The sequence below is a fragment of the Malaclemys terrapin genome, chromosome 12 (genome assembly GCF_027887155.1).
Source record: "Malaclemys terrapin pileata isolate rMalTer1 chromosome 12, rMalTer1.hap1, whole genome shotgun sequence".
NCBI lineage: Eukaryota > Metazoa > Chordata > Testudines > Emydidae > Malaclemys > Malaclemys terrapin.
In genome coordinates this window covers 26,284,816-26,299,827 of record NC_071516.1, presented here as the reverse complement: position 1 = coordinate 26,299,827, position 15,012 = coordinate 26,284,816, and the positions used below count along the sequence as shown (strand labels likewise).

General features: G+C 49.6%; 1 protein-coding gene across 5 annotated transcripts; it reads left to right on the top strand.

Moving 5' to 3' along the window:
- Positions 1 to 620: 620 nt before the first annotated feature.
- Positions 621 to 14,329, top strand: TGIF2 (TGFB induced factor homeobox 2). Of its 5 annotated transcripts, none has more exons than XM_054046306.1 (3): positions 621 to 908; positions 3,788 to 4,026; positions 10,955 to 14,329. In XM_054046306.1, the coding sequence occupies exons 2-3, from the start codon at positions 3,823 to 3,825 to the stop codon at positions 11,552 to 11,554; spliced, it is 804 nt and encodes a 267-aa protein (XP_053902281.1). In that variant the 5' UTR covers positions 621 to 908; positions 3,788 to 3,822; the 3' UTR covers positions 11,555 to 14,329. The 5 variants fall into 5 exon arrangements, with proteins under 5 accessions (XP_053902281.1, XP_053902279.1, XP_053902278.1 ...); XM_054046304.1 differs by having other exon boundaries at positions 621 to 1,088; XM_054046303.1 differs by lacking the exon at positions 621 to 908 and adding an exon at positions 1,693 to 1,894.
- Positions 14,330 to 15,012: the final 683 nt, after the last annotated feature.

The window sequence follows — 15,012 nt, the reverse complement described above, 5'->3', positions numbered from 1 at the left end:
GGCCTTGCTCCTGAAACAAGGCAAACCGCTGCTCCACCCAGCTCCCCAGTGACATCAAAAGAAGTGCATGGATTCCCTTGCAGGATTGGGGCCTTGATAGGCCTAGAGATGAAGGAAGCTGCCTGATGCAGTTTTGCTGCTGTCAGCTTCTCCTGCTTTAAATGTCTTGCTGCTGCAAATAGTTATGCAGATGCTTCATTTTAAGCGCATGGCTAATGGTATTGAAGTCAGTGGGACTCCTGCGGTACTTAACATGAAGCATGTGCATTACTGAATCGGGGCCTCCAGGAGACCTCATCCTCCTAACTGAGAAGTGATGGGAGGAAAATCCGGGCTGAAAAGTTTGGCGCATGCTTTGGGAAGAAATGTTTCCCATTAAAAACAACCCTATAGATACAGCTTGAATTGCCCACGATCTGCCTAAACTAAGCACCAAAAACACAGGGTGGGTATTATTGTAACATTGTGAGCTCCTCCTCTCAAGCTAGTTTACATGGGTGAGCTTCAGTGCAGTTAGTCCGGATTCGGCGCCAGCTAACAATCACACCTCCTGTGCTTACACTGCTCTTCTGCAGGGTTTTATCTGTATAATGTTCTGCACAGAGACTTGGGCAGTAGCAGCTACACGAGTGGGCTCGTGGGTTCCTCTCCCACAGGCTAGAGGCTGCAACTTGCCCTCTGCATTCTCCAGAGAGGGGAGGAGGAGATTCTCTGCCGTGTACCACCCACCCTTCCTCCCATCCCCTCCCCCACATTTCAGATCTCATGGGGGGGCGGTGAACTGCCTGCGGTTGCTTTGCTGCCCCTAAAACTGTGCGCCCAAGTGCGTGAACCAGCCCTGGGAAGGGGGGATCTGACGTCAAGCCCCAGAGGTGGTTTCCAGCCGGAGCTGTCAGGCAGCGTGTCAGGTATTAAAGACCCATCCACCAGCCCCAGCCCCCTCCTCTTTAAAAGCCTCCGCAGGCTACACAAAGGGAGAGGGGGGCAGCTCTCCTCCCCGAGCCAGGAGCGCCCGTCAGCTGCGCGGACTCCCCTCCTGCCCGGAGCTGGACTGAACCCGGGAGGGGACATGAAACCGACGAGGAAAAGTAAGTCTGGGAAGTTTGGGAGCTGCGTGTCTTTCGGGCAAACTTTGTGCCTGGCGAAGCGTGGCTTGCCCATCGGGCTCCCACGTACGGGAGGTGGGGGGCAGAGTCTCCCCTCCATCCTCGTGGTTTGGAGGAAGCCGCCAAACTCTGCAGAAACTCCTGCATCGTCCTGAAAAGAAAAGGCACCGGGGGGAGGGAGGGGGGAAAAATACCTTCAAAGCACTGAACTATGGAGAGGGGGGGGGATCTTTTGTTTGATCACACTTCTTGCAACATTTCAGGAGGACCAGCAAACCCGACCGCGTGCCTCCCCCTGAATGAATGATCCGCTTGCACAGCACCCCCCTCCCCCCAGGAAAAAAAAAACAGGGTCTTTTTTCCTCTTTGCTGATTTTTACCCCCTCTGGATCTCCAAGTCTCTCGCCCCAGACCCGTCTTAACTCAGCAATCCATGTTTGCGGGGAATTTTTGTTGTTTGCTGAGCTTGTAAAGTGACAGCTGGGGGGGGGGGAGTTTGGGGAAGGGGGTGGTAGAGGTTAGGTGGTGGGTGGAGGGGAACCGCGCAAGTTCCTGTTTCTTTTGGAACAAAGAGAACTCTGTCTAGGCATCTGTCACTCCGGGAGAGAAACAGAGAAACTTTCTCGTCTCTCTCTGCCTCGCCCTCCGAGCTCTGCTCCCCTCTGGGCGTGATTTTTTTTGTTTGGGGGGGATCCCCTTTTTTCACCCCGGGAGGGGTGCAGCTGGACCCGGCGGAGCCCCTCCCTATGCCATGGAAGGGCCGAGGAGAAAAAGAAGGAGGTCTGGGGGTAAGATCGCAGATGTAACAGGCAGAAAACATGGAGTCCCAGTTTGTTTTGTGTGTGTGAGAGAGGCAGGGATTTAAAGAAAGGGGGAATTCCCCCTCCCCCGCCTTGCACCGGGATTCAACCCGCAACTTTCCAAACTATCCAGCCCCTTCCCCACACCCAGATCTGCGGGGTTGTTTAAAAACTCAGGTTTTGAAGAAAAAAAGGGGGGAGGATTGATTTTGCTTTGACTTTTTTTTTTTTTTTTGTCTCTTACCAAGAGGGGGAACTTTACATGGGACACGTGATATCTCCTTTTTGTGCGTCTCTCTCTTTTGAATCCAAGCGGAGTAGAGAAGTTTTTTCCGGGGGGGGGGGGGGGGTCTGAAGGGTCTCGCTGGTTGGGAGTTGGTGTGTCCACTCGAACTCCCTTTGTGCTAGGACGCGGCCCCTCGCCGCTGGCTGGAGAAGATGTTGAACTTTTGAAAACCCGGCTTTGCAGAGTGTTTGGGGTTTTGCATGGAAGGGGTGGGGAAAAGTTAGATCAAACCAACGTGTTTTAAATCTGCTGATGATATTAACCCCCCTCCCCCCGGGTGTTTTGGATTTCTCCTTGGGCTGGGTCGCACTTCTCCTGGGCAGCTGAGGGCCAAAGGGAAACAGCAGCACCTCCTCCATCCCTGCTCAGTCACAGAGTGCCTTGAAGCGGAGCACAACAGAGCGCCTCTCTGTCTCTCACGTAGCCAGCAGCTCCCCCTGATCCCTGGGCCACTCAGGGCTGCATGCAGGAGCCGGACAGGGATCCATTTGCTTTTTTAATTAGGGAGACAGCTTTGCCATTTTCTCCTCTTGAAGGGAGGAAGGGGCTTGCATTTCAATGGACTTGAATCTGCTTTGTTGTGTGCGTGCGTGCTGGGGAGCAGAGACAAGCACCGAGGTTTTGAATGCCATCTTCAGACCAACTCTGCCACATGGCTGGGAAGGGTAACGAACTGACTGTAGGAACTTAGGCGAATTTGAATTTTGCCCATTGGGTTGTGGTGGGGCTTTTGTATCAATTAACAAAGATGTCTGCAGCTGCATGGGGAAGGGAGAGTAGTAAATGAGCGTGGAGACTTTTGTGTGTGGAAAGCAAACCAAGCAATAACTTCGAGTGTTCTCATGTCTGCGCTCTGCAGAGGATGAACACATTCAGGGGGTGCCACTGGGCTTCTGTAAACACTTTGCAGGGTAGGCAGAGGGGGTTAGATACTCAAAATCTTACCTCGAATTATATGCAAGATCAAAGGGTATTTCTTCTAACTGCTGTCACATCTTTAAATTGTAAGGCTGACTAACAGGAGTTCGGTACATTCTTGGAGTCCGGACACTCATCATGCATGGTTGGCTTTGTGTTGTTTTCTTAAAGTGGCCGGTGCTGGGCCCTGATCCTGCAAAAGTTTACAGGTGTGCTTAACCCCACACACTGAGTTGTCCCAGGGGAATGGGAGTGTTAGGCCCGTGCTTAGCATTAAGCATGTGAAATCTGCAGGATCAGGGCCTTGGGGGCTAAAGTTAGGCATCTGAACAAATGACCTGTTGCTCAGAGGTATAGATCACCCTGCAGCTTCTGTTTATTTCACATTTTGGCCTATAAAGGGTTATATTATGAACGTGAACAGGTTACCAAGGGAAGGGGGAATACAAGGCAATAAACCTCTCTGAGAAGGAGATGGAGGTGCAGTGCTTTTGAGTCGTTGTTTGGGGTCTGCATGGGACTAGGATGAACATGATGGTTTCATCTTGATCTTTGGGATTCTGCCTAAAACAGGGCTCAGCTGAGAGACTGCTTGGTAATTGAACCCCTTTGCATCAGGCCAGTCACAAAATGGAATGTGGTGTAACCTGTGCTTTGTTTTGTTTTCACTCCGCTAGGCTTTAACCAGGAGCGGTCTGCAGGCAGCTCCACCATGTCAGACAGCGACCTCGGAGAAGATGATGGGACTGCCTCTCAGGACCTGTTGCAATCGAACAAGAGGAAAAGAAGGGGGAACCTCCCGAAGGAATCGGTGAAGATCCTCCGAGACTGGCTCTATGAGCATAGGTTCAATGCATATCCATCTGAGCAAGAGAAACTCAGTCTGTCTGGACAGACCAACCTCTCTGTGTTGCAGGTGAGAATGTCTCTCGACCTTTCCTATCCCCCCCAAGAGGATGTATTTCTGGTGACCAAAGGGGGTTAAGTTAAATGCATGGCACGGGGGGTTGGGACCTGGCACTGCTTAATAATATTTGGCAGAAAACTGCTTTGCACTTGTATTGTACAAGGAGAACTTATTTGAAGATCTCCAAGAACATTGCAGACTGTAATGCATTAATCATGGCACCACTCTCATGAGATGGATTGTAGGTATTAGGGGGCCTGTTTTACAGAGGTAAACTGAGGCAGAGAGGTTAAGCAGCAAAGCTATTTTTACATATACAGCACCTTTCCTCCTGAAAGACCCCAGAGTGCTCCATAACCCCAACATCTGCAGCCCAGTTCTGGGGCAGCGGAGTGCAACCACAATGCAAAACTGTAAACGGGGCGGGGTTGTCCTTTTGGACTGGGTGTAACCTCTACTCTTACAAAAATTGCCTTGAGGTTTTTATTCCTATTTGTTTATAAGTCTTTCTAGCCAGTGCTACTGGACCATTGCTCTCATGAGTGCTAAGTGAAAGGGCAGATGCTGCTACCTGTACTCCTATCAAATAGTGCCTTTGAAAAATTGGTGGATTTGCTAGGGGAGACAGATGAAATGTGATTAGACTTTAACGGGGGGAGGGGAGACACAGGTGAAATGTGATTAGACTTTAGTTGCAGCAGCCACTCAGCTGAGGTGTTGTACAGTGACACCCGCTCACACCTGGTCTGAATCTGAACCCACTCTATTAGAAGAGGACACAGCGCAGCTGGGGAGTTACTGTGGGCAGAGTGCTACTCCAGAGACTCCGATATCAGAATGAGTGTGATGGTTTCATCACAGTAACCTAGTTTAGGGAAACTGGCATGGGGAGCAGCAGCATCCCAGAGCAATTCTCCGTCCATCTGTGCATGGCTGGAAGATTACAATGCCTCCTTTTGAATGTGGGCTGTGTCATGGGGACCCATGTCTTGGTCATCCCCGCAGGGTCACTGCGGAGTGATCCACGTGAGGCACATCTGAAGGCAAACATTGGCTAGTGCAGGAGGCGGCTGGGGCATTAATGCCTGTTCTGCACTGAGCACTGATTTCTCAGTCATTTTGGGGTGCAGTTCAAGGTGCTGTTTGACTGGGTCCCTCTCAGTTCCCTGTCTCCCTCTGTGATATGATGGCAATTGAGATCAGCTAAGGCATGCCGGCTGCCAGCCCCCACACTTGGATTATAGGATTCCCCCCTCCCCCCATCCCATCTAACAGAGCTAAAGCCCATTGCTGGGTGATATTGAAGCGCATTCAGGGCTGGCATGTCCCAGCATCATGAGTATTCTCCGGACTGTGCCACTCTGTGAGACTTTCTTCTTCATGCCCCCTGGAAGGCTTGATTTGTGCATTCTGTGGCAAACCATAGTGGAGGGGGCATTCTGCAGGGTGAGTTTGAGCATTGCTAGGTTGTGAGATGTGGCCACTCCAGCCCTGTTGGTTTGGACTCTCTAGGGATGTCCTGACAGCATCCAGATCAGCAGGGTCTGGGTGGTGAGAGGCTCTGGGAAGGGTCACTCTGTGCTGGGGCAGAGGCTGAGCCGGCTGCAGCAGCTCCCATATGCCAGGCCCAGAGAGGCTGACCTGTGCTGCAACCAGCGGTGGAGGCAGGCACCCTCCCCTCCTTACCTGTGCTGCAGGATGAGCAACAGATGAAGTGGATATTCACCCACAGCAGCTTATGCTCCAATACATCTATTAAGTCTTAAAGGTGCCACGGGACTCTGTTGCTTTTAACAGAATACGGGACAATTTGACATGTGAAGCTGTCTATCCCCCATCTAATTATTCTGGGGAACACCCTGTGGCCCCCTCTGCTGGGGACTCTGTTCTGCGTGTTCTTTTGGGCTCTTTATATTTGGGATGAATTCTGGGGCCATCCACATCTATGCTTAAGTGCAACAGAGCAGCACAAGGGCTTGCTTTTCGATAGCTAATCTCCAAACACAGATTCCAAAGCATTTAAAAACGTAGCCTTATGTTGGGATTCCTTCATCTACCACTGAAATGCTGCCCCCTCTGAGGTGGAATATGGCAGCTGTCTAACAGAGGAGAGCAATGCTGCATAACCCTGTAGGACAAAGAGAAAAGAAACCAAAGGATGGTGATGGGTGTTTATTTCTTGTAATGTGGACAGAGTGCAAGTCCCCCAGCAGGAATCTGGTCGTGGTGCTGCCTTCAATATCCCAACTCTGGTGAAAAGTGCTGGGGATCTTTAATGACAGCAAGTGATGATTAACTGTGATTTTTTTGAATAGCATTTTACAGATGGCATCTCCAGTAGCACAGAGCTCCTTGGAGCCAGTGTACTGGTGCTGGCTTAGAGGAAAAATGCCACCTACCAAATAGCCCCCACTCCTTCTGTAGGTGCTGTGGTTTTCCTTCAGTGACTCCCAGCTACTTGCCGGTCAGGCCTGACCCTGCTTAAGTGGGAGATCAGAAGCCAAGATTATGCTGTTATGCTCTGTCTTGCTGCTGTCCCTATAAAGACTCAGCTAATATTATTTGTTTTCTGTCTCACTTATAACTTGCTGGTGAACAGAACCTGGAAGTTCAAGGTTCTCAAGTCTTAAAGGTGATTTATTATTGTTTGTTTTTTATTATTTAAAAACTGAAAGGCCAGATTTTTTAAATAAACCAAGTGCCAGTTATCACCTAATTTCAGGGCACAGTCACGTGCCTGGATGTCCTCGCTGTACATTTGGATGTGCACAGTAACCTGCTTTGCGCATGCACTTGTGATTATTGTGTGTGCAGCTTCTGCACAACACTTGGATAATCTGGCCATGTATTTTGATACAGCGGACTGACCCCCCTCGCAGCAGGGCAGACGTACACTCAGCATGTGACTCTCTCTAAACTTCTCTTCCCTTTCATTTTTGGGAACCCTACAGCTGCTCCGATGATGCTAGAGAGCCCATGGAGCTGGCTCGGGGTGCTTGGGCCAGTGGCTATCATTTTCTCGTGCAGACATAGTTGATAAGTTTGGGATGTAGGAATAATAATACAAAGGGTATCAAATAGTGCGTAAGTGCCCCAAAGCAGTGCCTTGTGTACTAACATTGTCACTTCCACTGACTCTTCTCCCGCCTTCCCCCCACATGTCCGTTCCATGGTGTGTGGGGGGGAGAGCTCTGAGATAGCGCCCCCCCCCCCCGGCCCATCGTGGTGTGATGGTGTCACAGTCACAGTAAAATTGCCCCCCACGGGTAAGCAGATTGGTAACAAAAATCTGTCACAATGGCAGTGACTCACGGTGTGGGGAGGATCTGAGCAAACCTCTCTCTTTGCAGTCACAGAGAAAACGAAACGTAGTGAGTGAGCCCTGAATGCACCCCGGAGGTGGCATTGGAGGTTCAGACTTGACATTTCCATTTGAACTGCTGCCAGTCACCCAGGCTCTTAGAGTCTCTTAAAAATCAGGGTTAAGTACCAGCCACCACCCAGTCCAGTGCATGTGATTATATATTTCTGTCCACCATCTCTCAGAGCGGGGGCCAGTGGCTGGCAGACAAGGAATGTGAGAGCAGCAGTGCTTGGTCTCCAGGGAAACCAGGAAGCCATGTATCTCTTAACTTTTTGCAAAGTAGATAAGACTGTTGTGCCTGGTCCCAGGAAACCTGCAGATTCAACAAAAGCTTTGTTGCCTGTGAGTTTGAAATTGACTTAACACCCCCCACCGGCTCCTTCCTTACCCATCCCCCAAACAAACAAATCTAGAGGAACCCAACAGGCCTACTCTGTAGAAGTGTGTGTACACACACACACACACACACACACACACACACTCCATCCATCCATCCATCCATCCATCCATCCATCCATCCTTGAGTCTGAGTCTGAAAGGTGCTGAGCGCCTGTAACTCCCAAGGACTTCAGGGGGAGCTGTTGCTTTTGGCTCGTCTCTGGCCATAGTTTGAAGTGCTGAAACAGTCGGTGATTGCCGAGCTCCCACCTCTCTATGTGCTGTAATGGTGAATCGCAAAAGAACGAGCGCTAGGGAAAACACTGGCCTTACTTAAAAATAAGCTGGGGGTTACCTTTAAAGGGGAACGGGGTAGTTAAGGTTGGCCCCTGCATTAGCTGGTTAGTTACAAAACCTACTGGATACTAACGCTCTCTTGAAGTGTGTGTTGTCTAATCCAAGCCATGCTGTATGGTGTGAATCCAGGCACACAACAGCCTTGTGCTAGTGTCCAACGCACAGAGAGCAGCTGACTAGAAACAGAACATAACCACTCTAATTACCTCGTTAAGGGCCAGATCCTCAGCCGCTGTGACTCCGCAGAGCCCCAGTGATTCCAGAAGTGGTGTAGATTGACATCCGCTGAGGATCTGACCCTAACTTGTTACCTGGAATTATCCTGGTAAAGCCAAGAGAAAATTCCCCTCTCGGGTGACATGTCTAAAGGAAAACAAACAAGATGAATGGTACAAAGTCAATAGGTTTTTTTAAAGTCTTTTTCTGTTGAATACTCTACATCATTGCTCATAGCCTTTAAAAAGTGTGGGTGTTCAATGATGGGTCCCAGTCCTGCTATGATTTAAGTGGGAGCAGGGGATAGGACGGGGCTTATGATTTTTCTGACAGTGGCCCTTTAAGAAAATCAAACTAGAATCTAGAGACACTCTGATCCTTTAAGTCTTCCGCGTGCAGAACTTCAGAGAGAGCTCTTACACAGCTTGCAAGATTGGGGCCTGTAGGACATGAAATAGTGACTTTTGTAAGGGTGTCCGATACAAACTATTGTCTGAAAGTCCAAAAAAAATACAAAGCTCTTGATAATAGTGATCCAAGTTGCAGTAACTTTTCTGTCCTCAGGGGGAATATTTTGCACAGCTGTTGATTTGGAAGAGATCAGTCACTTTGTCTGCTTCATACTCTTCTGATTGTTTTCTATGTAGAACACAGGGATTTTCATCTAGCTTTTTATTGGTTTTAGATCTTGATATACATTGCAGAACAAATCGAATAAATGGCAGCTGCATTTCCAAGGGGCTTGCAGACATCTACCCACAGAGCCTTGCTCAGTTAGTGCACTTTTTTTTTTTTTTTTTTTTTTTGAATGCTCCTTTGAGAGTTTGACCATAATTCTGCTAATTGGCAAAATAAATGGTGATATGTTAGTACCACTTTTATAGTGCACTGCAGTATTAATTAGATCAAGGGTGGAAAGGGCTATCTTTCTGTAAAGAAATGGGAACCCTTAATAGCAAACACATCTTTACTACTTCTCCTTAGCTGTAGAGTTGGTGTGCATTTCACCCCAGTGAGGGCCATATTTCAGAGGGGGTGTGTGTGTGTGTGTGTATGTATATATGTATATAATAAATGATTCCTACATATATACATTTTGAGAAGTGTGCTGGGATGAAAGGCATCGTATAAATAAACTTGGCAGAATTAAAGTTTTATGGATTAATATCGGTTTGTTTTTAAGAACTCTGATCTATTTAAATCGTCACAACTATGGGAAATAGGGGGAGGGGGCAGACAATTATTCATTGACTGTAGATATTGAGATTGAAAAAGTTTAAAGCTTTATAACTGTTAAAAGCCACATTGTCAACATTGTATTAACAGGCGAGTCTTGGCTTGTGATTGCCCTAACAGCAGTCATGTGGAGGAGTGTCTCTTCCATGCCTGAGTGTTGCTGACCTGCGTCCATGCGGGCAAGAATGTTACACTAATCTGCCTGTGTTCAGCAAAGCCCTTGCATTACGTGAAGGAAATCTGTCTCCAGATCAGGGATGTATGGGCCCATTGAGCTAGAGTGAGTCTTCTGGCACAAGTTGGCCCTGTACAAAATGCTGCATCCTCTACTTCCAATCCATTCTCCAGATCTGATCAGGAGCAAGGAAAGCACGTTAAGAATCTTGGAAGACTCCCTTTCAGCTTTGCCCTGGGTTGGCTGGGCAGTGCGTCAGAGTAGGAGACATGTTCAGGTGACAAGGGCACATCTGGTCTTTTGAGCCAAACCAGTTGGACTTTACTGCCCCCCTCCTCCTGCTTATTTTGAAGAGGGACATACAGGAAAACTTGTGCATTCTGATGACTGCAGTGAGTGTGGTTCTCCCAGAATAGTTCAAATGACCTTGTTCTTACAGGTTTCAGAATGACATGGTTTGCAAAGGGCCAATTGGCATGGATGGCAAAGCTCTCATTGGCTTTGGGAGCAGGACTGGACCTTTGAGCCTCTTCCCCACAGCGGCCCAGAGCCGTGTTAGCTGCAGCCATCCTGAACCACCCTTTATTAGCAGGGCTCTAGCTTTGTCTGAGGCAGGGCTACAAGTGTTATAATGGTGTCCTGAATCACTGCTGTAGAGTTACTGACGGGGGCAGCACGGCCTATATCAAAGTTTACCGTGAGCCAGAGTGTAACACGGGATGGGGGAACGGACCCTAAATCCCTGCCCCTGAGGCAGCAGAGTAACAGCACAAAGTAGCACAGCCTTCCCAGCTGTGCATGGAGCTGGCCCAGGCCCCAAAGTGGGCTATGCTGGCCAGGAAACAGGTGAATCAGCTCCCCTGAGCAGCCTGGGCCCCCCTGGAGCACTTAGCCCAGGCAGGTCTGAGATGGAGCATCAGCAACTCGAAGGGAAGGAGGGCAGATGGCAGCAGCTCAGCCTGCCCTCCCTCAGGGTGGTGCTGAAGGGAAGCTTACGCCTCTCTGCTTGACTTGGGGCAAGTGAAGGCTAGAGAGATGTCATTGCTCAGGCCGGAGGGCAGCCACGTCCCTGTCATGGCTGAGGACTCTGCTGTTCTCTTTCCCTCCTCAAGGAGGCGTTCTTAATCCGCCTGACTCCATGGTGCCTTGGCCTCTCCCCCACGGGGCTTCGCTGGCAGCCGATCTGACTGAGCTGTGATTTGTCTCCCCAGATCTGTAACTGGTTCATCAATGCCCGGCGGCGGCTCCTCCCCGACATGCTGCGCAAGGACGGCAAGGACCCCAACCAGTTCACCATCTCTCGCCGAGGGGGCAAGACCGCAGATGTGGCCCTGCCCCGTGGGGCCACCACGGGCTCTGGGGTGCTGGTGATGCCTCCTGTGGCTCCCGCTACGGCTGCTGCCACTGCCACCCCCAAGGTGCTGTCCATGTCTGTCTGCCCGCAGGTGATCTGCCACCCCGCGCAGCCACTGGCCAGCAGCCTGACCGTGGTGAGCACCCATGGGGCTGAGCAGGAGAAGCAGCCCCCCTTCCCCCGGATGGAGCTGGACCCCCACCCCAAGGCTCAGCTGAGCACAACAAGCAGCACCATGGCGCTGTTGGCCAGGACGGACGCGGCCAGCCCCACCAACGGACTCTTTAACACCCCACCACCCACACCGCCCGAGCTTTTCGGAGAGGACTTCAGCAGCTTCCAGCTGCTGGTGGAAGTGGCGCTGCAGAAGGCGGCCGAGCTGGAATCGCAGCGGCAGAATGGGCAGCTGCCCCCATTATGGCACACAGAACCCCAGGCTGCCCCAGTCTCCAAATAACCTGCTCTGTGCTGGCTCCAGCTGGGTCTGTCCACCCTTCCTGTCTTCTAGAGCTTTGTTGGGTTTGGCGTCTGCCGGCTGAAGGTGGTGGTGGGTTTTTTGTTTTTGTTTTTTGTTTTTCTCGGCAGTGAAGATCCTCATCCCAGATGTTACACATCCTTCTCCCACCAGGAGGGGACCCAAGGAGCCTGACCGCATTCGGACCTCCACAAAGCAGCCCTTGTGGACTGCAGCATCTTCATCTGGAGGGACACGTGACCCTTTTCATTGTCACGATGTTCGGAAGCTGTCAAGCATCCCTCGCACCTTTGATTGCACCCTGGGTTTCTTATATTGTGTTGGAGACATCGCCTCTCTTCAGGTGCCCAAAGGAGGTAGGCCTGGCTCCTTGGAAGGATCTTAGTGGCTGTTGTGGGGAGAGAGCTTTGTAGCTGTCTTGACCTCTTACTAGATGACTATTTTGCTGTGTAAGACTCTGGAAAAACCTGCTGACTTTATGGGAGAAAAACAAATGAAGTGTCCAGCCAAAACTGCATCTAAAGGGGGTGAGAAACCTTTTGGGTTTTGAACACCTGAGGAGGAAAAGACTTTCCCCTAAACCTCTCTGGGCCACCTCTTTGTTTTGCCTTGTATATATTTTGTGAATGGAGAGTTTAGCCGCAGAGCCTTGAGTGGCCCTGGAGAGCCTGTGGAAAGGCAAAGATCAAACTAACTGGAAAACTTAAATCTGTGGCTTTTTTTTTTTTTTTCCATTGAAAGAAACAAACCCCCCTAATGTTGTTGTTGCCAGTAAAATCTCTGAGGTGCTGTTCAGCAATCTTATCTGCTGAAAACATTTCTTGATTGATTGTGACTTTTTTTTTCCCTTTTGGTAAACACTTCACCATTTCCCTGTTCCTCTTGCGTTCCTGCTGTAGACGTGCACCTCATATCATGGAAGGGAGAGAGGAATGTACATATGTCCTGGGAGGATACCGACCAAGAGCAGAAGAAAGGGCATTTCAGTGGGGGAGTGGGGAAGGGTTGGAGATTAATCTTGACTGTGAAATAACTTGTACTTTTTATTTTTGTAATACCCTCTTTCCAGCAGAAGAGGGAATCTTTGTGGGCATGGACTGCCTGCTTGTTCTCTTGCTGTTGTAACATTTTCAGCCTGCATGAGGCATTCCCTGGAAAGCAGAGTCTTGGTTAAGCTAGTGATGTGCTAACAACAAACTGCCTATGAAACACATGCTGGTTGGAATCTTCAAATCCTTGCTTTCATCATGCTGAATGTAGTTCCTGCCACACTGGTGGAGCAATGGTGACCTCTCGTGGCCAGCTGGCTTATTGCACAGGGCAGGATCTCGTGCACTTTGAGCCTGCAATCTCTCTGTGGCCACAACAAAAGCAAAACAAAAAACCTATGTAGCCCTGTGAATAGTCTGAGTTGCCAATGGGAGTCTAGGGTTAGGGGGAGGGTGGCATGGGCCACAAACTGCACGCGGAGCAGTTATGAATCCAAATAGCTGTGAGTTACAGGCTGTGCACCTTTCATTTGAATAGTAACTCTTGGAGCCTGCAGAAATGGGAACAACGTGGGTTGAATGAACATCCCCATGTTTAATATTGCTGTTTCACTGTAAATGTAAGTTAAATAGCGATATATATGTACCTATATATCTATCTTGAGAAACACTAATCCTAGGTTGTTAGCCTAATTATTATGTTGCATGAATAGTGATATTAATGTCAGCAGGATACGATTGGCATCCGTGCCTGGGGCTCATGCGGATAGGAACTTGTGGGCAATGGAGGGGGAGCAGTGCATTGTGGGATTTGGGGCTGTGAAGGGAAAAGTGGTGGCTTAGCAGGGAATCCCCCTTTTTTTAAATAACCTTTTGCTTAGAGCAAAATGGGGCCCATGAGAAGGAGCAATACAACTTGCAGCAGTTGGGAGAAATCCCTTCCCATGTCCCGTAGATGAGTCAAGAGATCTGACTTCCTGTTGCACTGTGTGCGGTCCTTCACATCAGTGAACAGTGGGTATAAGATGTTCCCATACTGGTTTGATTAGTGTCTCTCACCCACTGTGTGCTGGTACAAAGGACCACACAGGGTGCAAGAGAGGGAAAGCACCCTGACTGTCCTGACCGCTTCCTTTCCTAGGGGAGGTAATGCTGCAGTGCACCAGGCAGCTGCCTGGCCTGGGGTTTCTAGTCATAGTGATGTTCCCTGCAGAGCTGTGTGGGGTTTTTTTTTTTTCTCCTTTTCTTGGGAAGGGACAACAATGATCAATTTAGGCTTCTTTTGTCTATCTTCTACTCCTCCTCCCCGCCCCTGCCCCCCAGGCCCATCTATTTCTGGATGGAGGATGTGAACCTGGCTTTGCTCGCTACCTCCTGGCCATCCTAGAAGGGACAGGCCTAACCATTGGCTTCTTGGGGAGTGGAGAGTTCTCACCTTCTTGTTTTCCTTCCTCTCTGCCCCATTCTGGAAGATCAAAACTTCCTGGGACTGGGCTGAGAAGCGCTGGGGCTGGTGTATGTAACTGAAAGGAGGGAGAGAACTGCAATTCCCACAAGGCACTGCTCCATCCAGCATGGGCACCACAGAGCTGTATCCTGTTTGGCATCTTGATGGTGAAGCCCCTCCTGGTTGGGCTTGGACGTCGGTGGAGAGTGAAGCAACAAAGGGAAAGGAAGAATCCTCAATGAAATTTATGGAGCAAAAAACTACTGTAAATAACTTTTTGGGTTTTCTTGTCAAATAAAGGTTTTTTTTTTTTTTTTTTTTTTTTAAAAACCCAACAATGGGCATGCTGTGACTTGTTTCCTAGGTTTCTAGCTGCTTATTAAATCCAGTATTTATAAATCCGGGTTAGGGGTAGGCCAGGTGATCCAAAACCTCACGCTGAACTGCTGCAACTTTAACAAGCAGGATGCAGTGTAAAAATGCAGCTCAGATCTGAAAAGTGACCAAATAAAATGGGCATCGGTCCATATTCTCTGCCTTCCATATCGCATGGCCTGAATTTGCACCATTCTAACAGCCAGGCCTGCATGCTCCTGGGGGGAGGGGAGGTGAGCTGGCTTCTTTCCTGGCCTCGTTGCCGTGGTTGGAAAGGATCTGGCAGTGGGCCAGTCTTGCACCTGGTAGAAACCTGTTGCCTCCACTGCTGAAGCAGGAGCTGTAGTGATTAGCTCGTTCGCCTGTGGCTGTGTCTGTTCTGATAGTTAAAGCTGGCAGACCCCCAGGCTCCTGGCAGCTGGGAGTAAGAGGGTTTTATTGTTTGTCTCTCTGCTGTGGCACTGAACGAAGCTACTGGGGGTCAGGAAAAGGGCCTATTGCAAGCTGAACCGGTGCGTCACTGACAATATAATTATCCAACTTCCTGTGATCCCAGCTGCAGAGGGGGAAGCCTTAGGGTGACCAGATGTCCTGATTTTATAGGGACAATCCTGTATTTGGGGCTCTTT

Bases quoted from the DNA above. Each gene is read 5' to 3' on its own strand.
- TGIF2 (XM_054046302.1), top strand. From the start codon at position 2,818: ATGCCATCTTCAGACCAACTCTGCCACATGGCTGGGAAGG. The intron at 2,858-3,787 runs GTAACGAACTGA...TCACTCCGCTAG, and splicing joins CTGCCACATGGCTGGGAAGG to GCTTTAACCAGGAGCGGTCT. The intron at 4,027-10,954 runs GTGAGAATGTCT...TTGTCTCCCCAG, and splicing joins CCAACCTCTCTGTGTTGCAG to ATCTGTAACTGGTTCATCAA.